The 26983-nt window shown below is 40.6% G+C and overlaps 1 protein-coding gene across 1 annotated transcript; it reads right to left on the reverse strand.

The window, feature by feature from the left end:
• Positions 1–984: 984 nt before the first annotated feature.
• LOC135704278 (uncharacterized) lies at positions 985–15046 on the reverse strand. Its single transcript, XM_065225741.1, has 3 exons — positions 14759–15046; positions 14572–14678; positions 985–3481 (listed from the first exon to the last, which is right to left on the reverse strand). Exons 1-3 carry the CDS (start codon positions 15044–15046, stop codon positions 985–987), a joined length of 2892 nt encoding a protein of 963 aa, XP_065081813.1.
• Positions 15047–26983: the final 11937 nt, after the last annotated feature.

Genomic DNA, 26983 nt, shown 5'->3' on the forward strand with positions numbered 1-26983 from the left:
CCATGTTGACGGCGTAGCATTCAGCCAGCTGAGAACCGTCGTCGAATCAACCCAGAAGAATGTTGCACCGGGTAGTTCGAGTGATTTCATGACCTTTTGATAGAGCTGGGCTGCAAGAAGTGCCCCACATAGTTCTAACCGAGGAATGCTTTGCTGCTGGAGTGGTGCTACTTTAGACTTGGCTGTGAGAAGGGCTACCTTGAACGATCCAGAATTGTCTGCCGATCGGATGTAGCAGCACGTGCCGTATGCGTGCTGAGAAGCGTCCGAGAAGAAATGGTATTGAACGAATGCTGGTTTTGCTGAGAGGATATAGCGCGTGATCCGTAGGTCATTGAGAAGCGGTAATTGCGATGTATAATTATGCCAAGGTTCCTTCATTGGCATTGGAAGCTCTTCGTCCCAGCTCCAGCTTCTTCCGCTGTCATCCTTCAACGTCCAGAGGGCTTGCATAAAAATTTTAGCGGAGATAACGACTGGACCTAGTAAACCGAGGGGATCAAAGAGGCGAGCGATTTGTGATAATGCTTTTCGCTTAGTTAGTGAAGCATCAAATGTGTCAGCTGGCAGTTCAATACGGTACTTCAGCTGATCTGACGCAGGTTCCCAATGAAGACCTAACGACTTGATGGATTGGTTATGATCCAGTTCAATGGAGGTCTTTAGTGCTCGATTTTCTGGAGCGATACCTTCCAGAACAGCTTCTTCGTTAGATGTCCACTTTCGAAGTTCAAACCCGCCTTTGGCCAGGAGTGCTTCTAGCTGCTGACGGAGCTTAGTTGCTTCTTCGACGTTGCTTGCGCCCGAGTAAAGATCGTCCACGTAGAAGTCCTTACGTAAGACTTCGGCTGTCTCTGGAAAACTGTCCTGTTCGTCATCTGCAAGTTGCAGGAGGACACGAGTAGCGAGAAAGGGTGCGCTTGCAGTGCCATAAGTTACAGTTAGCAGCTCATAAGTACCCAGAGGTAGCTTCTATGATGTCGTTCAAACAATTCGTAGAAGCGGAGTGTCACGTTCGTCTACGAGTACTTGTCGGTACATCTGCTTGGCGTCAGCGATGACCATTATTCGACGGATCCGGGAGCGCATGATGATTGACCGAATCTCTTGCTGCACGGTTGGGCCTACCATAAGTGCGTCGTTGAGCGATGGTCCCTCCGGAGTCTTGCATGATGCGTCGAAGACCACTCGCAGTTTCGTAGTAGTGCTCTCTTCTCTAACTACAGCGTGGTGAGGCATATGATAGCATGGAGATGGAGGCGACTGGTAGTCAAACACCTGCTTCATGTGGCCCAAAGCAAGGTATTCGTCCATGAAGTCACGGTATTGCTGTGCTATGCCTGGGTTACGAACAAGTCGACCTTCCAGCATTCGAAAACGACGGACGGCAGTAGAACGGTTGTCGCCAAGTTGTTCGATGACGTTTTCCTTCACGGGTAAGCGAACAATGTACCTTCCCTCAGAGTTGCGCTTCACGGTGTGTCGAAAGTGTTCTTCGCAAGCGGCTTCTTCGACGGAATGGTTTGGAGTGCTTTCGTCTTCTTCGATTGACCAAAACTTTTCGATGAGCTTATGTAAATCGGTGATCGTTGCAACATTGGCGATGATTGGAGACCTCGGAGTGCCGTGCGAAGTCTTTCCAGACACTATCCAGCCAAGGACTGAGTTGACCAAGGTCGGAAGGGATTCGCCAAGCTGAATGCGACCTGAAACTTTAAAGAGCTCAAAGAATACTTCTGCGCCAATGATAATATCCACTGGATTTAATTCGTAGAACAATGGGTCGGCTAGCTGAACACCGGGAGGAATGGTCCAAGAAGAAGTGTCTACTTGAACAGAGGGCAAATCGATGGTGACTTTGGGCAGAACAAGGAACTCAGCAGAGGTGGAGTAGTCACAAACCCTTGATTGAATCGAAGCGACGATCTTGTACCGTGCGTACGTTGATGATTGCCCAATGCCACTGATCGGAACGGATATTTTTGTGCGCTGAGATTTGATGACTTGCGAGAGTGATTCGGTAATGAAGCAACATTCACTACCGGAATCGAGAAGCGCTCTGGCAACATGTTCAGTGCCGTTGTCGTCCACTAATTTAACGACTGCGGTAGCCAAAAGCACGCCCTTTCGTGCTTGACCGGTGCTTGCATGGCTTGAAGGTGCGGTGACGGTAGCGGATACAGATGCTTTCGGCTGTTCGAGTTTCGCAGAGGATGCTGTAGCTGTTGATTGAGGACTTGGATGCCTGGAGCTTACAGAGGCAGAATTCATCCCGGAGCAGAGCTGTGTGTGGTGACGACCTCGACACTTTCGGCAGGAACTGGATGACGAACAGTCTCGAGCTTGGTGACCCGTGCGCAGGCAGTTACGGCATAGTTGATGGCGGCGAACTTCCTTTTCCTTCGCTTCGACGTCGAGTTTTGAGAACAGCTGGCACATATAGAGTGGGTGATGATCAGAACACACGACGCATTTCCGACCAGCTTGAACTTGACTGGCCCCATGACTAGCAACGACACGTTGACTGGATCTTTTCATCTGTTGAGTGGATGCTGGAGTATCGACAGCTTTTCCCTGGATCGTTTGCAGAACAGTCACTCTTCGCTGGATAAAGGAGGTCAGATCCTTGAACGTCACGTCTGGTTTAGTTGAAGATAATTCCTCCCAGTCCCTTCGAGTTGTGGGATCTAGGCGGACGCTGAGCATACGGATCAGAATGGAGTCCCAAAACTCGGTTATCTCACCGAGCTGCTTCAACACCTTCACATTGGCTTCGAAGTTCTCTACCAGCAGATGTAAATCGGCCGCAGATTCGCGTTTCAGGGTACCGACTTCGAAAAGAGCGTCGAGGTACGATTGTTTCAGACGCGAAGGGTTTTGATAATGCTCAACCAGCAGATTCCAGGCCACGTGGTAGTTATTGGCACTGATGGTAATCGTTTGAACCAGTTTTAAGGCCTCTCCAGCCAGAGAGGAACGAAGGTAGTAAAACTTCTGGATGTTAGATAATTTGACAGAAGAGTGAACCAGAGAGACATACAGATCATGGAAATTCAACCAGGTGTCGATGTTTCCACTAAACGTAGGAAGTTTTAAGTCGGGTAAGCGTACATGCGACGATGAACCATGGACTTGTGAGCTTGAAGAAGAAGACGTAGTCATGGACGTCGATAGCGGAGATTTATTTTTGGATAGCAGAAGACCTTTCACCCGGTAGTAGGCAGTTTCAAAGTCGACCCGTTCTTTAAGCTGCTCGTCGATCGTCTCATCGACGGATTCAAGCTCTGATTGAGTGCTCTGAAAGTCGGTCCACACCTTGTCGAGGTTCTCAAGGCGTACTGGTATCTCGAAGGCATCCCTTTCTTCCTGGTAATTGTTAACGAACGTCTTGATCAGGTTGAATGAGACGGTTAGGCTCTTCAGCTTGGTCTTCAATCCCTTGATGCGACGTTCCGTTGACATGATGAACGGCGACAGTGGTCTGTAAAGCGAAAGACCGCGCAGATCACACGAGAAAGAGTAGAGGAAATAGGAAATCTAATTACCTTTGAAAAGGCAAAATGTGCCTTGTATAGCTATTCAATTAGCGAAAGTGATGGCGGATTCCAAAGCTACTTCGCGATTGTTCCACGGACTATGATGGCGGACCGTGCGCTAGGTGGCTTGTAGTAGCGATGGCGGTTGTCTCACAATGGACAGTTACCGGAACGGACGGAGTTTGACGGTCGTAATCCGGTGCAAAGGACCATATGTTCGAATCACTCAGTTTTACAAACTCGTTTCTGTGCTCAATCTTTATTCACCACAACACAGTAGCACAACGGGGACATATGCACTATGGCAGGTAAGTTTCTTGAGGTTTTTGTTCTCTTTTTAGACTTCGCGGGGGCTCACAGCACAAGTAAGTATCTTACGATAATCTTAGTTCATTTATTTATCACTTCACTAACTTCAAATATAACTACTAATTTTATTTCTAATTACTACAAATAATTCAAATTCAATTTTTATGACTTCTCTACTGGTTCACTAGCGGGTACACTTGATGACAATGATGATGATGGGCGTCGTGATGTCACTTTTACTGATCATCGAAACAATCTTGGTTCGGCTTTTATAACAGGTCGTCTTCTGTTTGGTTCGCCGGAAGAGTTGAATCGCAAAATCCCGAAGAAAGCCATTGTCGATGAACGAGATGGTTGGTGCTAACATGCCGCAAATATTCACACCTAGGTGACGTGACGATGCTATTTTCGTGATGCGAACACCAAGTGAAAATTTAATCATATTTTGTCGTGGAGTGTTGTGAATTTTAGAAGCTTGATAACCCTGGAGGTAAATATTATAAATTAACTAAAGACGATGTTAAATAAGAGACGCGCGAAGATTGAAGCCAAAAGTTCCAATCGAACCGTCAAACACGGTTCCAATCGAGCAATGTTAATAAACACGAGCGCTTCATGAGGAAAAGCGTGAGGAGTGTTGAGATTGCGGTTGACATTTAATTATAATTATGTTTCCTTAAAAATATAATTAAGTATTGCGTAATTAAGTTTCAAAAAAATACCATAAACGAATGATAACCTAAATTATTGAACTTTTCTTAAATGGTTTGAATGATACCCGAAGCACGTCGTTAAACAATTTCATAATGGTTGCGAATGAAAAGTGCAATTGGTTACTATTTGACTTTTGGAATACAAATAAAACACAAGTAAAATCTTTTGAGATTAATTGTTTATGGCATCATTGCTATAAAGCAAATATTTTAAAAAATTTACGCAGTCGCTGATCGACTCTCAAGTTTTTAATCACAAGTGAATTTGGAGAAAGACTTCAAAAAAGGGACTTCTCGATTACTTTAAAAAAAAATTTTTGATCGTCGGTTGGCGTAGCTGGTAGCTCATCCACGCATACAAACACCACTAGCAGATAGTGATGGTAGTGTTACACAGAAAAAAATCTGAGTTATACGTGGCATAAACAGCAAAATCGTTTACAATATTGCTTATTTATGCAATATTGCGCTTAAATTTACACGAAATATCGCATAAATTTATGCCACATCTAGCGTTAATTTTATGTGCGCTTTATCTCGCAGAAATTTGCGTAGTTTATGAACAGCCCCTAAGTTATTTTTTCTGCCAGGTTTGGCAACCCATAATGTTGTCAACTTCGAGTGAATTTTAATTTGAGCGAATACTTTTTTGATAGTTTCGGTAGTATCGGTATTCAAACGAAATATTTGAATAATCAATTTTTGGCAACACAGAGTGAAATCGAAGATAATATTGTAACAAATATTTTACAGAGCGTTGCTCAAAATTATGCAATCTGCGGTTCATGCATCTCCTATCTAAAGTCCTCTAGATAAAGTATGGACGACTATCAGCACAAAACTGAAAAAAAAAGCTGTTCCAATCGAGCAAAGCGGTGCATACTTTACTTTCCATACTGTAATGTATGAATGAAATCTCGATTATTTTTTCGAAGGGACGTATCAGCTTTTGTAAACAATGCATTTGATCGTCGATTTGACGAAACTGGTAGCTCGCTAACACATACTAACACTACCATTAAATAGGGGAAAATTTCCTCTACCTGATAGTGGTGTTAGAGCCTTTGACTGTGTTCCAATATTATAATGTTCGAGAACCCCTCTCGTGTTGGTTGACCGATTTTCGAGAAGGTGTTTGTTAAAATGGATTGTTTTTCTGTCAAAAATGAGTCTTATGAACTACCAGGGTTATTGCAAAATTTCTCATCTTTAAAATGTTAGCGAAAACTTACCAAATGGAACACAGCAATTCAACGTGTGTTCGATTTTGACGCTCTGGTTCTATGGGATGTTACACACCAAATTTAAATCGCTGAAAATCAGCAAAATTTAGCTGATTTTAGATTTGATGAAAGATCAGCAAACTTCCCAGCAAAATAAAGCTACGGAAGCATTCAGCTATTCGAACTTCTGTCAAAATGAAAACATTTGACGGAATCTTCAGTAAATCCGATGCTGCAGCAAATGTCTTTCGACAGTACTTTGCTGGATGTTCAGTAATATTGTTGTTTGCTACGTTTGCTGGAGTATCAGTATCATTTGTTTTCGCTTTCGTAAAGGGCATAAATTAATGCAATTCACTGTATTGAATCATCCTTATTTAAATAAATCCAAGTAGATAATAAGCAATTGATACGGTGAAAATTATTCGCCGCAGCGCCATGCGATCTTGTATTTACTACTGACAACACCTTGCGAAGAGTGCTAAAATTATATGGAAATATTGCTTAATTAATCAAATGATAAATTCGAATCTCTTACTTCGGCTATCTTCCTGGTCAATTTGGCTAGTAATCGCACGATGAATTTGTAAAAAAGCGCACATTCAAAAAAACAAAAAACGCGGGAATGTGAATCTCAAAACAAAAATTTGTGTTGACAGATCATATTGTTAGCTGAACATCCAGCAACATTTTCTGGCATGCTGATTATTCAGTATAAAGTGGTTTTGCTAGAATAAGTTCAGCAATCCATTTTCCTGGAACTCGATTCAGATTTTTGGTGTGTAGGTATTGGTTTAGAGTGCTGAATCAATGGTAAAATTAACAGATTGCTTAGATGTTCCTTTTCATGTTGGTTTCAATCAGCGATGGCATGTATCTTAATTTTTGTTCATGATAAAAGAAGGGATGGTTTTAAGGCTGTAAAGCTGAATTTTTCATGCAAAACCGCTAGACTAGATCATTGTCTACACCCAACCGGGGAATGTAATGCCTTGTTCAGACTGGAGAGTTATAACATGTTATAACAGTTGTCAAATAATTGCAACACAGAAACCACCATCAAGATAGCGCTATAACATGTTATAGCTCTGTAGTCTGAACGTACTATAAATAAGATTCGCTTACAATTATGTGGAATTCATCATCAGAAAATTTTAGTGAAATTTAATCATATCGAAAAAAGTGCCGATTGGGGGGGGGGGGTCACTCGAACCACGAACTTTGCGATTAACAGACCTGTGCTTTCTCCACTGCTCTCTCTATGCTTCTGGATATGGAAAGGCTAAAAGCAAACAAGAAGCGTTCATTTCCTCGCATACTCGACTTCGTTTGATATTTTCTACTGGAGAGAATCGAGACAAGTGTGTGCGTCGTTGTACCATGTTATACATAAAAATCAAGGCAAATGCCTGCTTGTGCAGGTGCATATTCAGAACAATGAATAAAAAAAGATTAAAAATCATTGGTCAGCATCTAACATTCCCTGCGATGTTCATGAACAGAGGATGATAGGAAATGGAACTAACATACATTCTAATAAACTTTTGGTTTGCGTGTAGTTAAAAACTGAATTATTAAGTTTGATGCATTTTTCAGAAGAATAACGAGAAGATGAATTGAATTGATAACGACTTCAAGTAATGAACAATCTTAATTGATAAAAACTCATTGTCCTCCTTTAATGTTAAGAAAAGAATCTCCAAACCTAAAACGAAATGTCCTCCTTTTCAAGGTTTTTGATATGGTAACCCTACTCATTCTGGCAAACCGAAACCAGCATCTGAGAGATAATTTGCTCTATCCAAGCGGTGTGATACTTCATGATGGTCGAAAAATCTCTAGCAAATCAATCCACGAAACATATGTTTTCATCTCTTGCATCATAATCCATCTACTCGCATCGTCTCTACCCTCGGCTCTATCACATGATATAATTAGTTTGAGTTGGTGTGTTTTAATTCTTGAACCATCTACGTTTCAAAGCATTGTTTACGTTCGGCTTGTATGCCTTTTCACATGTTGCTGAATAAAGATCTGGTGAACTCAAATCTGCACAGTAAGAAAAAATTATCCAAAATTAAGTTCACTTTCACTCAACACGCGGCGTCCGTAGGGCTTGGTAAAATTAATTTAATGAAAAAAAAAAACTACATTTTGAGTAATTTGCCACATTTTTTATATGGACCTTAATTGATTTTTGTAAGGCTCGTCACAGTTTCCAAAACCTTCCTCCCCCCCAAAAGTGTGACATAATTAATGGACGATCCCTAAGTGTTCTACTACTACTTTTATTTCAAAATATGGCCAACCCAATTCTGAGAAAATCAGTCACGATTCTTGAGAGTAAGTTTTGAAAAATAATGTAACTTTGAGTGAAGCACACAAAATTTGAAAATTATATTCAACAATTTGCCTGCGAGGAAAGTTCCATTCAATACCTTTCAAATGATCTAAAGAGAACGAAAATTGGACGTAACATGACAGAGATATGAACATAAAAAATTACCATGTTTTTTTTGGGGTGTCCTTAAACTTATGCTCGGGAGTGTACATTCAGACTATAGCTGACATTGACGTTCTGTTATTGATATCAACTATAGTCTGAACAGGTCTGAACGTAGAATAATGTCATAACGTCAGGGTTGGCAGGTAAAATTCATGACATAGCTAATACTATCTGCCACACCTTTTATTTGATTATAATTATGAATTGATTACACGCTTAAATAATAAAGCCACGAATGGTTATAGTAACCTTTCTCATGGGGAGAGGGTATTTATTACTGTTGCGTCTTTTCAGAAACATATGGAAATTCGGGAAGTGAAGCATATTGTTTATTTATAATATTTGGTGGAGGGATCATTTTTGCTTGATGAGCAGAATATGCTCTCCGACAATAGAATAAAACGCCATCGTTGGGTTCCGAGAGCATGAAGCGCAGTAAATAACGAAAAGTTGAATTGTTAAAACCATGAATTTTGGAAAGGGTTTATGGGTGATCCAGTTTGGAAGACATTGTTGGCTGCTTTCAGGGACGTTGCTTCATTTAAATAGCTTTTTGTTAAGTCAGTCGTAGATTGTGGTATTGTGCGGGGTACGATGGCTAAAGAGCGACCGGTTTTGCTTATTGAGTAGAAGATCATGGGTTAAAACCCAAGCGTCATTACATTATTGAGTTGATATATGCAGGCCTTTTTTGTAGAAAATCGTTAATAATAGAAATTGGTGGAATGGTTCATAAAATTAATATTTATATTTAAACAAATGTGACGTACGCCTACTTTCGGGAATTTCAATTCATATTAATAGCTTCTTGTAACCGATAATGAACGATCGTCGTTCGTAGGTTGTTGTGATGTAACGGGCACGGTGGCCTTAGAGCGACCGTTTTTGCTTACTGAGCAGAAGATCGTGGGGTAGAACCCAAGCTCCTACTACACTACTGAGCGTAATGAAATTCAGTTAAAAAAGTAATAGAGTAAATAGATGTAATTTCGGCCTATATGCCCCTAATTTGGGCCCATACATATATTCAGCAATGGACTTAATTTTCAAAAGCGACCAATAATATCCATTAGTACCGTTCCAATGACGCGTTCATCTAGGTAATTGCAGATTTTTAGCGATGGGCTCAATCTTAGATCCATAGGCCAACATTAGTGCCATTTCCCCTATTTGAGTTTTAGGAAAGACGTGTTGATTGAAGATGGACATCAAATTCTTTGATGTCATCGTCGATGAGGTCGTCGCCGGGATCGAAACAAAGTAACTACATATTGAACGGAAACTTGATCGTAATTGTTTGGTGATATAAGGAGCTCGGTGGCCTAGTGGCAACCTATTTCGCTTACTGAGCAGAAGATCGTGGCGGTTCAAACCCAAGCTCCTTCGCACTATAGAATCGTTAGGACATCAATTCAGCATATCGTTTACGATAACAAAACGAATCCTGTTTCAATCCCAACCCTTTTATCCAACATCCCAGTGATTTCTCGCGAAGGTGCAGAGGTGTTCTCAGCTTTCATTAAATTGAGTATTACGTCAACATATTCCTACCCATTCCTTTCTTGACCAGCATTTGGACGTGGCTGGCGCTGGTATTGCCTAATGTTAGATCACCAGTATTTACCCATTGAGGTTGAATGCTAGTCCCAAACAACGTCTATTGGTTCTCTGTGTAATTACATTTGATCTGACAATAACAGAGCTGCATCCTTGGGTAGTCAATCAAGCTCATGATCATGCTCATTAGAGTGATGCAAAATTGGAAATTTTCGCTCCACAATACTTAAACGATTCCAAATCGGATCCTGACTAACCTCTCAAAATTTGAACTCATTTGGTGAGAAACTGAGATGGCACAAACCATTTGAAGTTTGTATGGGAATTACTATGGTAAAACCAAGATTTTTGTTCATATCGATCTAATAATTCACCATATCGGTCTGCTTCAAAAGCTTTCAATTTTACTTGTAGGAAATTTTCCCAGCTAAAACATTGCTGAAGACCATTTTTTGATTAAATGCAAGGATCGAAAGTTATCAATGGTTCAATGCGCTGATGTCTTATGATCATGCTCAATCAACTGCTCAGCTGGGGATTTGAATAGGACACAAAAATCATGGCTACTATGTCACACTGCAAAATACAGTGTTGCCTACAGAGCAGCTGCTTGATCATATCATAAGTTTACCAATCTCTTAAATAATTAATTACTTTTTCCTGTCTCGTTTTACATAAAAACGATCTTCAGCAAAGTTGTAGCTGTAGTAATTTTCTATAAGATAGGTTATCGAACTGTTTCGTAGCTCAATATGGAAAAACGCTAGAAGGCAATGAACAAAAAGTTGAGATTTCCAATAGTATTTTACATGTAAACTTCAAATGGCTTGTGCGAAGTCTGTTTCTATCCAAATGAGTTGTAACTTTGGGAGGCTTATCAGGACCCGATTTGAAACCATTTAAGCACTGTGGAGCGAAAAAGTCAAATTTTGCATCAGTCTAATGCTCATGCTTAAGCAAAGTAATCGCATATCAGTCCCATACTGAAATTTAATCGTCCAGAGGACAAGTTACAGTTCTGCTTTTAGAGCTGCTATTTTTTTCGCTGATATAACAAAGCAAGCAATGCAACTGCTTGAATGCAACTGATTTTTACTTAAACAAATTATGAATAAATTTAATATGATTATGGAAATTGCACTTCGTAACGCCAACTGCCATTTTATCAATGCCAACTTTTTTCATATGGAACTGAAATGTGATTAAAGCATTTTTTTTGTCTCGATTTTACAATCAAAATTTAAAGCAAAATAACCACTTCACTATTTGACACAAAATTAACAAATTAACAGCTCGTACCGCTGAGGGGCTCTAAGATGGTGATTTTTGCTAATGTAATTACACATAAATTTAAAACCGATCCAGTACTCCAAAATTGATGAAGTTCGGGAGTTCGGTTCCATCAAAATTCAGATTACGAATATGCAATTACCTTAATACAACTAAAGAACCCAATTGCTAAATTAACAGGTTTCAAATTGAACCTCAGTAACAGCCCCCTAATCCAAAGAATTGTAAAGTGAACCAGTCTGAGCCCTGGTGCGGGAGTAAAACTCCAAGCAACGGTGGTCCATGGTAACTAGATTGGAGACACACATACACAGACAATCACTGACTGAAGAGAATGGAAAGCCCCTCCCTTTCCACCTTCAACGGGGTCCAATATTGGAAGAGGATGAAAAATTCATATTATTTGATTTGATTGATCCGAGCTAACATTTGCACCGTGGGCTCGGCGGTGGATTCTCCCGAACGAATTTGATTTGATTTGAGATACTATGATGAATGAAAATCGAGCTGGTATAATTGGCAGGATAAACATTATTTGCTTGTTTTTGGGGAACAGTAACCTGTGTGTGTGTCAAAGTTGAGGACCGCTGATATTTGGATCAGAATGTGGATAATTCATGTAGGTTCACCGTACAACTATGGTTGTTTGAAGTGTTTGTAAATTTAATCTGCATCAGATTCGGGATACGTTTTTCTCTAGTAGGGTAAGTGAGCCAGATATGGCACTTGTGCTCCAGTTTTTGGTCCTAGAGACTTACTCAAATTTGAAGTAAATTTGCATGACTTTATTTGTGTAGACATGTGACAAAATCTACGTTCTAATCGAGCATGTAAATAAATTTGGTAGAAACTGAAAAAGAAAAGAAAAGTAAGATAGGGTCAATTAGGGAACCTCTTGAGCATGAGCATGAGCATGATTGATCACCCAAGGTTCTTTTTCTTCTTCGCATTTCAAGCTTAATGTTTATCGCATTTTAGCTTATGGCGTGCTCTCAACTTAGTGTTCTAGATGCACTTCCACAGTTATCAATTGAGAGCTTTCGATACCTGTATCATTTTTGCATTGGTATAATTGTGTGGCTAGTACAATCATACCTAATGCACAGGAAAATCGAGAAACTTTCCAACCAAATTATTCTTAGACGGAACTGGGAATCGAACCCAGCCACCTTCAGCATGGTCTTGCTTTGTAGCTGCGCCTTTACCGACTAAGCTACGAGAGGCTCCGACCACCCACGATTGGTACTTTGTTATTGCAAGATCAGTTTTAACTACACAGAGAACCAATAGACGATGCTTGGGACTAGAATTCATCCTCAAACTGGGCAATACCAACGCCGGCCGCACCCGAACATAGGTCAAGAAAGGAATGGGTAGGAATGTGTGGACGTGACACTCGCTTTGCTGGAAGCCGGGTAGTCCTCTACACTTCCACGAGAAATCACTGAGATGTTGGGTAAGAGGGTTGGGATTGCAGCAGGGTTCGTTTTGGTAAACGATAAGCTAAAATGATGTCCTAACGATCATATAACGCGAAGAAGCTTGAAATTGAACCCAAGGTCTTCTTCTCAGTAAGCAAAAACGTTTGCCATCAGGTAAACGAGCTCCTTTTTAATCATCGAGTTGCTGTTATTGCCATGCCATGTAGTCATATTAACAAAGAAAATGCTTGACGAATCTTGAATGTGGATGGGTCTGAGATAACACTCGTAATGTTTTGCTCAGTAAGTAAAAACGGTGGCTCTAAGGCCACCGAGCCCCTTATATCACAGCATACCGTTAAACGTGTTGTTGTTTGAATGGCACCGACGACAACGACAATTTCCGATTTGACTATAAATCTCTTTAATATTCAAAGACTTTGGATTACGTTTACTTAGTAAGCAACCCAACAAACAATTTGAGTTGATCAACAGCTGATTAAGCTATTTTTTAGCTGAAAAAGGTTGGTTTTGCCTGAATAAGCTCTTATTCAATATTCAATGTTTGTTGGGAAGCCACTGCTACCGACGATCTTTCAAATTCGTACACTAAAAGCTACGGCTTTCATTAAGTTCATTAAGTTCCTCCAATCGAGATCGTTTAATGTTTCGATTGGCTCTTTACGCATTGTTCAGGTTACCATAACAAGCTTTGACCGACGTGACGATTGTTTAAGCCCTGATTAAACAAGCTATTCAAATGAAATTACGTTCTAGAAAGTAGTATATAATATATCTCAAACTGAATCACACGAGCGCCTTTTTTTTCTAAACAATTCGAAGCGTTCCACTCAATATCTATCAGTTGCGATTTTCTGCAATAGTAGCCTGGGATAAATCGTAATGTTTTTTCCCCCACCATAATCAACTATGATATTACACCACTGTGCCGTTTAAGTTGATCTTATTACTCTCAGGCGGAACAATTCTAGGAGATTTGGAATGAAGAAATATGATGACCTGGGTCTTCACCACGTTTATACGGATCTTCCAGCTGTTGAAATAATCAGACAGGACATCCAGTCCTCTCTGAAGTTTGGCGGTCAGATCTCCGATTATCATACCCTTATAGACGATGGATGTTTCATCTTCGAACAGGGATAACGATCCACCATCAGGGAGGGCCGGCATATGGGAGGTGAACAGGCTTAACAAGATGGGTCCAAAAATGCTTCCTTTGTGGAACACCTGCACCGATGTTAAAGGCATCCGATGTGATGCCATTCAGAGAGACCCGGAATTTCCTGTCCGAGAGATAGTATTTTTTTTAAGATCTTCACAAGGATGATCAAAAAACCGTATCACTGCAATTTGTAGACCAAAAGCCTTTCAACGTCCAACAATGCCATGGTAGATGTTTTGGATACAGACTTCTTCCGTCAGAGAATGTTTGTCACCCGAGTCAGCTGGTGAACAGTCGAGCGACCTCTACGGAAGCCGAGCTGTTGCTCGAGCAACAAGTTGTTTTCATCAGCACATGCTAGGAGCCAGTGGTAGACTGCTCTTTCGAACAGCTTAGATAACCCCGAGAGAAGGCTGATGGGTCGGTAATTTGAAGGAGAGGACAGATCTTTCCCAGGTTTCCGGATGGACTTAAGATGACTTCCAGCACGAGGGGAAGCAGCCAAGTCTAAGGCAAATATCAGTGGTAAATATCAGTGCCAGTTGGTTGAAGAACCAGGAGCTCAAGTGTTTGAATTCTAGATTAAAAATTTGGTCGAAATCTGGGACCTTCATGTTTTTAGATGATTCCATATTCCATCCAACAGTTCGTCGTTGTTGGGAATTCGATGGAGGATGGCTGCATTTTCAGCAACTGTAGTATCGTATGGACTTGCCATGTTCAGTGCGAGATTATGAGAGCTGAAAAAGTGGCTCATATGGCAATTTTTCGTGCCATGGCCGTAAGAGAGGCAGTTCATGCACTGCGTTACACCACGGTGTTGAGGTCTGTACGACTGCCAAGAGATGATAGCCTGGAACAGTTCCCGGATGTTGTCCTTCAGCCCGGCAAGTGTGATGGAGCCCTTCGTAAAGTGGGCCAGGAATAACTGGCCCGGTACCTGGTGTTCGGCAAGGGTAACTGATTCATCGGATACATTGCCTCTGGTTTAATACCAAGCCGCTCCAACTAAGCCTTTACAATGGCCGCCTCAACTGACGACAAACCTCGCAGAGCCACCAACAATGGCTTCAGCGACGGCAAATCATAAGGGTAAAAATCCACCTTTTTGTCCTTCAGGATACTCTCGACCGACTTGTACCCCTCCAGGCTGGTACACATAATTTTCCTACAGACGCTGCAGAGTATAAACCGAGGCTGTAGGTTGTGATCTGCCAACACAGTCCTAGGTTGGTCGACATCCGGGGGAATCCGCTCCTTTTTTTGTGATGGCAACGGCGTCATCACCACCTCCAGAACTGGTTGCATTGTATCACATGGTTATCAGTGTTCGGGCCTTCTTCATAGGGTCCCCTACTGGTGATACGCTAGTACGCTGACATACCATTTGTTGGTTTTTGGCAAGTTGAACCAAACTATTAACGGATTAACGATGCAGCTTCCACGAGCTCCCTTCTATTGCTGCTACTGCTGCTGCTGCTACTTTTGTTGCTGCTGGTGGTCCATCACCTCCAAAATTCGTCACAAGAATACTTTCTATGAGCCCGTATTGATACCCTACGTTATTTTCATCTGTTTCTCTATTGGCTGCTAGCTGTGACGGGATTTACCTGCACGATTTTTCACGCCAACGAGATTTTACTCAAATTGTGTGTTTCATTACCCAAGTATTTTTTTTTATACCTTGATATTAAGTTATCATTTTTATTCATTAATATTCCACTCTATATACCACATGTGTGACGATGACGACACTTCCAGGAAGCGAAACGAAAAAACAATAACGAAACAAACTTTAACCGAACAACTCGAGAAATTTGAACTGAACTGAACTGCTTGACGGCCACGCAGAGAATGATCATAATGGTTGGTTGATAATAGCTAAACAGTTTGATAAATTTTCAATAATTAACCACTGATAACACCACTGATAACACCAAACAAATCATGCATTCCATCTGAATCAAACTGTGTAATCAAAATTGAAAATCATTCATAAATGACCATGTTATAAGCGTTAAAAATCTAACACTATTTCATCACAGAATTCATGATCATGATTTGCACCCCAGTTAAGTTAACAGTCCTACGTCAAAAAGATCCAAATGTTGTCTCCTTGGACCACAGTGCAATGATAGGCCTTCATATATGACCACGTGGGCCCGAAAGAGTAGAAATAATTGGAAGAAGCTCAAACCTGTGTGTGCTGAATCCAACTAATGTGATATGATTGTAATTGTAGTGAGTCGTGTACCTGAAAGAAAGGAAAATAAACACAATGTAATGTAAGTACGACAGCTAAATATGTGTGAAAAATTTCAAACATCCACGTCGTTCTTAAAAAAATCATTTGAATTTCTGCATTTTACTAGAGGATCACAATCCGCTCATGAACAGAGCCAAAGGAATAATTCAACAGAAAATTTTCATTATGTCAAAAGTAACATTCACACCGATCCGAGAAAAATAAAGTTTTGTTTTCATTACGGAAAAGTTATTCCTATTTTTATTAAACACATATAATCTCATAGTGATAGCAATGTTTAACACATTAAGCAGGGGTTTAATAATACAAAGCAGATTGCTAGCTTTCATGCTACAATATACTGGTGTTTGAGTCAACAGTTATTAAACGTCGTTGGGTGGCCCCCTAATGTTACTTAAGTCAAAGTGTATTTACCAGGATATTCGGGTGAATTATCAATTACGTCTCCTTACGGGGCTGCACGTTCATCATTTTAGGATCACCGAAATCATCTTAGCAACACTAATTAATAATGAGAATGCGAAACGACGAACGTACACTTTTCACGGGTTTCTCTGGGCTGTTACTTAAGACAAACGGCATCTCCATAGAAATCGGGTGACTTAAGTAGCAACGAAAATATTTCGATTGGTCAAAAAGTAAAATTGTTTTGTATGTATGTATGTAAGGTAGCCACCATCCCTTCACAGATCTTGTCTTGTATGCAGCTCCACTTAATAGCAAGATCAATTTGAGCTACCGATCTGAATTCACAATATCCAAAAACGGAGGTGCAGACCCGTAAGCAGTGACACTTACACGAAATCCACGGGAATTTAAAAATCTCCTTCCAACGATACGATCTAACAAATCGAATAACACAATTCGCAATACTTATTAAGCTTCCTACAGGATGGTTTGTAAAGAAGGGAGCGTCAATCTAACTGAAACTGTTGAAGTAGAATTCACACCACCACAATCGAATTGGTAGGATAAAGAAAATGATAGTGTTTATTCCCTCCTAGACTCCGGTTGTCATACCACTCCATCGTCCAGTCCCAGATCAAATGAGACCCTGATGCTCCCTCCTAACCCAGTATTTATTTATATAATGAAAATATATGTAGTGGAGAAATGAAATATTCAAAACATTAAATATGAAATAATGAATATAAATTTATATAGATAAAATAGTTGATATTCTGCAATGAAAATAATAATTATTTTACATATAATAAGATGCAGCTCTATGTTTCCTCAGCTCACAATATCAAGTGGTGGTAACACTGAAATTTCAAGGTTATATTAAGCAAATATATATTTTTATCTCTAATTACTAAAAATGTAAGGATGTAAATGTAAAGTGTAAAGTGTGATGTATAACTAACATGACTAACAATAGAATGGAATTGCGAGAAAAATAAAGAAAAGATCTCACCCAATATGTTGCAAAGGAAACCATGACATCACGATGATTTCGAAGAACTCCAATAGATATGCTGCCGCTACTTCTTCAACCGGTGTTAAAAACAGCACTCTCGCCTTTCGGTTCTCACACAGCACAGCAAACCCTATCAACCACGAAATACACTCTAGAGGGATCTCAGCAGAGAAAAAAAGGACTGTATCCACTTTCCATCACCAATCACTCGCGATGGCAACTCTTCACCGGCCCAATCAACTCGCGACCAACGCCGAAATCAGAACCAAACCAGGGATGTGTTCATAATTTATTATATAAATAATGCTCATGTTTAAAGTTTGTCATACAAGTGTATCCACGGCATTACACTGACCAGCAGACGATCACTTTTGTAAGCCGTAAACTTGCTAATTCACGGTAACGTCGACTACCGAATCACCACCAAAACTCGCAACGGACACATTATCAGCACTTTGCCAACCGGACCGAGTTCAAACTCGCACACGGTGACGAGACTCTCGATAGAACTACACGATCAAAGCGTGACATCCGAACACGGTGAACCGGCCCCCGGGAGGTAATCGCAGGCAAACTTACGCTAGCTACAAAAAAAAATCCGTGCAAAGAAACGGATCCAATAAACGTCACTCTCGCGAAAGCACACCCGTCGTCCTCGAGCGGCAAAAAAAGGAATCGGTGGGCAATTTTGTGATACGGAATTTCTACAATAAACCGGGAATGTACGAATTTCACCACATCCAACTGCGAAACACGTTTAGGAGCACTTTTGGTACACTTTCGATCGAAAACACTTAATTTTTTTTTTTCAAAAATTGTTGCGAGTGAACCAACATCATCTCCGCGTAAGTAAACTAAAATTAAAATTATCACTCGCGATGCCACAAATTTCGGGTCCGGTAGAAAAAAAATCAAACAACGCAGATGGCGTCAAAACTTCTGTTGCTTGCAAACATGATGAATCATGTTTTCTTTCTCGATTCTAAAACTTCTTGGAAAGCGAGAAACCACCAATCAAACACGCATAACCATCCGGGAGGCAGAATGCCAGCACTAATCCAGCAAATGCAACCGAAAACTATGAATGCGAACGCACGCACAAAACAGAGAACAAACTTAAAACACAACCGTATCCAAAAGCGAACCTCACACGGTAAGAAATATTGTCAATACTTACAAGTATTGACAATAATATTGATGATGTGAATACAGAAATATTGTCAATACCGATGTATTGACGTCAATATAAAATGTATTGACAATACGATTATTGTCAATACAAACTGTCGTGTAGGGTCCACTAAAGGCATTCGAAACACCGATCATAGCGAAAATTTGAAAATGGGATGTGATCCTATAATCGTACCGTATATAGTGTAATAGCAGGAGCATCGATTGGCACTGACAGCTCGACTTTGTTTACCTTTGCTACTTTCGACGTAATGAAAATTTGCTCTTGAGTTCACCAGTATGAACGCTCACCACACACCACCACTCATAGCAGACAGATGAGCTAGTTGTACTGAGCGGGAGTGTGAAAGGAAGCTGAACGATAGCGTATGTTTTATATGTGACCAGAGGTTGAAACAGTTGACGTTTTTTACTACACTCGCTCCGTTGCCGTGCGCGACAGTCTGTTTGTATTCGAACACTCATGCTCTACCGTCGTCTCTCTCACACAACACGAGCGGTAGAATAACATTCGAGCTAAAAGAAAATTATCAAAATAGCTATCATATGACATGTGTGATTTTGTTGTAATTCCTCAATTTGGTGTAAATCAAACCATTTCTTATCAGAAATATTATTACTAGGACATCATTGCTTGCAGAATTCACACAAGCACACCATCAGCAGCTCTTATTATGAGAAAAACTAAAATACATACATTCGTGACGGTCTTCGGCCTGTCATACGACATTTTAATTTGGTACTGTACTATGATAGCTTGTTTTGCAAGTGTCGGAGGCAAAGGCAGTCAATTATCACAGAAAATGTGTCGACTACCGTGACCGCTTACAAGACTGTATGTGACAGCTGAGCTAGAACTAGTTCACTGAGCGAGAGCGTGAACGTGAGTTCGACGAGAGCGTCACTAGAATAAATGTTCCGGTTCCTTCCAGTGATGAATGGTGAGAGCAAATTTTGTGGAGCAATAATATCAGCAATGAAAGTTACACCTACACTCAAAAAATTTCACACATTTGATCGAAGTGTTTAAACACTTGATTTTCTAAATGCACAATCACATTTACTTTAAGTGTATTTCACCTTGGTTCAATGTGTTACACACGTTAATTTATAGTGTTTCAAACTTTGAAATGTTGAAAATCTTGCACTATCTATTCAAGTGTATTGCACATTGAATCACGCTACTGTTCAAAACAGATGGATTTAAAGTGTTTTGCATTTCAATACGATGTGAATTGCTTGCTCAGAAAGGTAAACATCGATAACAAGAGTTGTGACTTTATCCTATCAACCTGCCTCATATATGAGAACAACCGTGGCACAGTGAGATCGAACGAAGACTCCGGCAGCAGCATACCCCAACAGTCCATGATCGAATCCCAAATCAGATCCATTAAAAATATATGTGAAAGCTCTGGCCTGTGGCAGTTTTGTTTTATATATTTGTCGATTCATTTTTAGAGTCGGTAAAGTAGAATTCGATAAAGTAGAATATTGAACTATGGTGTGCAAAGCTATTGATATCACCATATGAGGCCCATAGAATCCAAGTGTATCACAATTCAAATCCATAGTGTTCAGGCATGGTTCATAGCATAAGTTTCACACATGAAATGGATGTGTTTCACAATATGCGCAAAATTAAGTGTGAGACACATGATGATGACGTGTGGAATTTTTGGAGTGTAGATTAGATTCGACGAGGTATGCCCATCAAACAATTCAGAGTCACATATAATGAAATGCTGAATAAAACGAGTTGTCAAATGTGTTACCGTTTCCGCTTTCCAAGTAAAAGGTCGTGAGTTCAATCCCAAGCTCAAAGCTTTTTTTTTATTTGTGTTCTACGCCTAATTAATTTAAATTGTAATCACCTATCATATGACTCACGACAATGAATGCAGTGATGTAGTTTAAAAAATATTTAAATATTCAAAAATTTGCTGAAGAGCTTTTCCAAAGAACAAGTTCACCTTAGTGAGCTGAACGGGTCACATCCGTTCAGTAAGCTGAGCTATTTGGTCCTTCTCTACATTTTACAGCGTACATGAAGTTAATACTAGATTTGGCGTAAATTTACACGATAATTTCTAAAAATATAGGTGAAATATAACATAAATCGGCAATATTGCATACAAACTTGCTATCGAGTTTGCCATTTATGACAAAATAAAGCTGAACATTTCACGAGGAAGATTTTACGCGATGAATGTAACTTAATTATTCATTTTGTAATTCTTGCACCTTCAACGCATAACTCTAGATAAAGCTGGGATTAGGGCGAAACAGCTTTTGTAAACAATGACTTCTCTCGATGATTTCTCGGAAGTCATAGCTCTCCCTGGCGAATCGACATCACCATCAAGTAGAGGAAGACTTTTTCTACTCGATGGATAAGTTTGTTTGTGTAGGCGTGCCTTGAATTCCGAGAAATCAGCAAGAGAAGTCATTGTTTACAAAAGCTGTTACGCCCTAGTTTCAGCTCTATCTAGAACTGCAGCTACGCTTCCAAATTAAAAGGATACTGGTAACACACACTTTAAAATAACTACTTGTTTCTACGCTTTTTGCTTTAATATAGAGGCTTTCAGCCCTGAACGGGTTTGCCTCTTTAAGAAATAACAAATATTACACGGACGGAATCCATCTTTTGGAAGAAAGAAGGAGACTTAAACAAACATGTCATAGTTGAAGATGCTAATAACAGACTAAAGTGTTCATTTTAAACGATGGATGAGGAGATGAAAGTATAGAGTTGATAAATAGTTCCGTTATTCCGTTACGGCAGTGTGGAAATTGTATATAGAGAGTAGAAGGCGAGCAAGGGCAACATTGAGGAAGGTACGATTCGGGTTGATCATCTCTCTTTACCAAACTCCCCCGTTGGAGAGGGATGGTGAGGGGTATTTCCCTACCCCCTCCGCCACCACTGGCAATAAGAGATGATCACCGATCTGCTCATGTACCGACGATGTGTTTGAAACAGTTCTATCGATTGTACCACACTTAAGTCGTAATCTGAAGGGAGACATCGAGTCGTAGGTTTGCAGCTAAAGGGTGATACGGTCAAAATTTGGTCAAGGGAAAACGCGTGTAAATCGGTGAAATCGTTTATTTAAAAAATCAAATTAAATTTCTTTTTCAAGTTCAATTAGTATAAAATTCCGCTTTTCCAAATCCGAATTGCCGGGCCTTACGCTTGACCCCTGCCATCAGATTTTGTACAGCCACCTTGTCCACCTTCTTCGCCGCAGAAAGCCAGTTTGCCTTGAACTGCTGCTCGCCCTTAGCAGTTTTTTTGGTCTTCTTTAGGTTCCGCTTGACAATAGCCCAGTATTTCTCAATTGGGCGGAGCTCTGGCGTGTTGGGAGGGTTCTTGTCCTTGGGAACCACCTGCACGTTGTTGGCGGCGTACCACTCCATGGCCTTTTTACCGTAATGGCAAGATGCCAAATCCGGCCAAAACAGTACGGAACAACCGTGTTTCTTCAGGAAAGGCAGCAGACGTTTATTCAAACACTCTTTCACGTAAATTTCTTGGTTGACAGTCCCGGAAGCTATGAAAATGCTGCTTTTCAAGCCACAGGTACAGATGGCTTGCCAAACCAGATATTTCTTTGCAAACTTTGACAGTTTCATGTGCTTGAAAACATCTGCTACCTTTCCCCTTCCTTTTGCCGTATAAAACTCCTGTCCCGGAAGCTGCTTGTAGTCGGCTTTGACGTAGGTTTCGTCGTCCATTACCACGTAGTCAAACTTCGTCAGCATCGTCGTGTACAGCCTCCGGGATCGCGCTTTGGCCGTCGTATTTTGCTTATCATCGCGATTTGGAGTCACTACCTTCTTGTAAGTCGATAGTCCGGCTCGTTTTTTGGCTCGATGCACGGTTGTAGACGATACACCCAGCTTATTTGCGGCATCTCGGAGAGAGAGGTTAGGGTTTCGCTTGAAACTACCGGCAACTCTCTTTGTCGTCTCAGCGGCTTCCGGTTTTCGATTTCCCCCCGATCCAGACTTCCTGGCTGTCGATAAACGTTCCCCAAACACTTTAATTACATTTGTAACGGTTGATTTGGCAACTTTTAGCGATTTTGCCAATTTTGCGTGCGAGTAGCTCGTATTTTCGCGATGCGCGAGCAAAATTTTGATACGCTGCTCTTCTTGCTTGGACGGCATTTTGACAACTGAAGAGTGAATTCCAAAATCAAAATAGGAGCAACATTCTACACACACACACCTTCAAAATGAGGGGTGTTCAGGTTTTTTAAATGCAAAATTGAAAGAAATACGTCAAGTTGATATTGACCAAATTTTGACCGTATCACCCTTTATTGCTGCCTCTATCACTGTATGTGCTTTTGTTATCGTTGGCTTGACGATCTCGAGGATACACTAAAGCTGGGTTTAGACTAGGCAAATCAAATGATCAACTCAGTTGAATTCAATTGACTTGAAAAGTTGAGCCTGGTTCAACCTTGTAACTTTTGAAGACTTCCCACCATATTTGGCGCGGACGTCTTCACTAGTCAGCTGAGTTAACTCACCTCTTTAATAATTCTCAGGGTCTACCAAACTTACTAGTGGCAACTCACCTGTCCCTTTTGCTGTTGAAAGCGAACCAAGCTGAAATCAATTTTCGGTGCACACAAGAAAAATATTCAAAGCAAAAATTTACGGAAATCAAACTAACAAACGGTTTTTTCAAATATTTAACTTCATAATTTATTGGAAGTTTACTACGAGAATAAAAAATAAGAACGGACCCACTGAACGAATAAGCTGCTCCTGCTGCTGGTCGTGATACCGTCACCACGGTACCGTCGGAGGCTGCACCACACCGGTTCTCCACCGGTCGACGTCTGCTGTGCTGAGCTTCACTGGGTCCCAACCGGCCTTGGGGAACTCCTGCTGCTACTGCTTTCGGTTCCGACTTTGGTCGGAGGGGATCTTCACGGTAGATGGCCGTATGTTGATGGACGACCTTTGGCAAACATGGATAGCGTTCGTGTGCACACTTCCTTCAAGAGGAATTATTTTCGGTTTAGTTCACACTCGCGACACCTTGCAATTCCGGTCGGCTAACTTCACGGACAGTCTATGTGCCGACTTCTAACGTCTCGACCGGTTTGCGACCTCTCACTCCACTACTGGCCTCAACGTTGGCGATAGGGAGGACCAGGGCCACGTGGTGGCCTTACAAGTTATCACTTTCCGCGAACCGTAATAACTGTTCGTGAACGAAACCACTATTTGCTAAAGCAAATCTTTAAACACGTGAATTTGAAAACGAAGTTTAGACTTTGTCTGCACAATTTCACTTAATTCACGCTTGTCAAATGTTCTATTCCAGGTATAAGAGACCGTCCTTGTGGGCCGGACGATCCTATATAGCATTCCTGGTCCCATGCTTACATATACCGGATCACGTTCAGGGTGAATTGCGCCTTTTGTAGTAGAGTAGCCGCTGTAATGGTTTTGGTCTTGGCTACCTAGACCAATTTCATAGAGATGCGAGCAGTGAAATCCCCCTACAATCCCTAGGCTAGCTATGTTCGACTTTCGAAGTCTACCTACGCTACTCTAGCTCCTGACTGGTCAACCGGCTTGAGAGGGGTCGTATTTGACGACACATCGATTCTTTTTGCCGTGCTGCAAGTTGTTCGATTTAAACTTTTTTTGGAAATTTACGTGACAACCCAACTCAACACCGGCTGCCAGAAAATTAATATTTTTAAATTCAAAAGGCGAAATTTGATTTCAATTCATTTAAATAATTATAGTTTTCAATCATTCTCTGGTGTTAAAATTTACATTTACTCACAACATTTCAGGTGTAATTTATTATTAATTTCAAAGCTATCACCAAGCATTAAATTTCAGCTCGTAAACTTTGGAAAAGGTTAAAACCTTTTTCAATTCAAGTGAGTTGATCAAGTCAGTTGAATGGCATAGTTCACACGTTCAATTGGGATTCAAGTCAGTTGAATTCAACTGACTTGATCAATTGACTTGCCCTGTCTAAGCCCAGCTTAGGCCTTGTCAAAGTTGTCCTTGCTGGCTTTCTACTCTCTATATTTATACAATTTTCACAATGCCGTATTCTAACTGGAAAAATCAACTCTATACATTCATCATCTATGACCACTTTGAGTCTGTTATTTGACGCTTAAGATCTTCAACTATGTAAATCGTTAACTTCACGCAGAAGTAACACAAACACAAATAGTTAAAGTAAAAAACATGATCCATGACTTAAACAGTTCAATACTTGACGTAGAGCACGTTTGAATGAACTAAATTTCGCTTCTGTTATCACTAAATTTAAATCTAAAGTTGACGTTCGTATATGTGAGCACCTGTACATGAATTTGTCTGAGTGTATAGAGTTCTATGTGATTCAAACGAAACATCGACCTCTCTGATCCGTCACCATCGAAGCGAGTTTTCCTCACCGATGAAGACCTGTTTGATTAATCTCATTCTTATTTCATGTCACCTTAGCAGCCTCCGTCTTTGTTCGATGGACCAACCAATGTCGAATGATGCCGTGAAGATAAGATCCCTATCCGATAAACATCCACAGTGGGGCCTTCGTTTTGTGTTAGTGTTCAGAATTTAGATAGAAACAATGCAATGGCTTCATTCGTTTCTTCCTTCGGACCGGAAAGGAAGCGTTCATCCCATCACTTAACGAGATCGAATTCGCTATCATGCACAATGGGGATGCAGACCGAGTTGGCCCAGCAGTTTCCTTTGATCTGAACTGCCCCGGGAAGCAGAAGAAAAATAAGAAGAGAAGGAACAAATGTTTCACCGGTGGTCGAACCGGAGAGCTATTGCTGTGGAAAATCGGAAACAATTTTATTTTCTATCAAAAGGTATGGCGCAGTGGAATCAACTTTTCTCCAGAACCGGTGATGAAACGGTTGCTCATAGCGGAACAAGGAACGGAAAGCTGCTGTTTCGTTTTCTCTGGGATTACGGTTGCAGAGGGGATGGGGGTGAGGGTAAACAATCAACTGTGTATAGTTGGAAAACAAAAACAAAGGAAAAAGTTAAATTTTCTGTAAGGCTATTTGCATATTTCACCACTCACTTTCGGGGCTTCTTCTATTGCTCCCGAGAAAAGTTGTGTTCTTTGGCAGGATCGTTTTCGCCGGATCTTGTTTGGTTGTTTCTAACGGGTGCCTCTTGTCTACCGTGGAAATTTGTTTGAATACAACTCACTCGGAGGATGAAAATTGGGAAAAAGTTGGCAAAATGGTTAAAAGGAAGGAAGGGGGTTTTCCGGGGGGAAAAAACTGTATGCTCACAGATTATCTCCCCAGGACGATGATTATGGGCCTTTGGAGAGATCCCTGCTCTCAGGGGGTAGGGGAGAGAGGTGAATCTTGACTGCACACGGTTCAGGAGGTCGACACGGCCAGTTGAACTTCAAAAGAGAGAGAGGGAGAGACAGAGATGTTGCTTCATTTCAGCTGATGCTGGTTTTTCTTCTGCTTCTGCAGCTGACGGCGAAGGTCTGGTGTTGGAATTCTTCCGGAGTTGTGGAGGGAAAGCCCAGGCAAACAAATCCTGGCAGAAGTATTTGAATAATACAAACGAGGTCTGGATATAAAAGGAAAAAGGTTCATCATGGTGAATGCCTTCTGTAGAGCCATGGTTACGAGCTTCCAGTAACATCAATAAAAGTGAGGCATTTTCATCGTGCTCGGGAGATATCTTCACTAATTGCAAAACGGTATTGATTGTAAAATAGTATGCTGCACTTGCGATAATGAAGACATTAATGGGTACACAACAACTTAAATAAACAATTCTTTTGAGCAGTGCTGGAAAACTGTTTGCCTCTCATGTAAGAACTTTAACATCCACGAGACGACACTTCCATTTTTCGCACTCCTCTATGTTTGTGTCAGATCGTTCAAAACTGGACCTACCAAAAAATGGGTAAACTATGTTGGGAGTGACAAGTTGACAAATGGATAACATCGACATGAATCTAATCGACTTTGATCATTTGTTAACTTGTCACTCCAAACATAGTTCACTAACTTCCGTGAAAGTTTAGTGTTGACCGATCTGGGTGGATTATACCCAAATTTGGGTAATATTGATATAGCATGTAGATAACCTCATAGATGTTTTAACATACACAGCAAATATTTGATTTTCTTATTAGTGTTCGAAAAAGTAGTGTAAATTTCTGTTCAATATGATGCACATAAAAGGAGCGTTACAAGTTTACATTATAAATCATGTAAAGTTCTGAGACATTTCATGAAATGTTGCAAATATTGTATACAAAAGCCTATATTTTTAAACAACATTGCTTACAAGTTGCTCGTTTGCCTGAAATGAAATACAA

The sequence above is a fragment of the Ochlerotatus camptorhynchus genome, unplaced genomic scaffold, assembly GCF_037179485.1.
Source record: "Ochlerotatus camptorhynchus isolate MF236.1 unplaced genomic scaffold, CSIRO-AGI_Acam_v1.1 ptg000232l, whole genome shotgun sequence".
Classification (NCBI taxonomy): Eukaryota; Metazoa; Arthropoda; class Insecta; order Diptera; family Culicidae; genus Ochlerotatus; species Ochlerotatus camptorhynchus.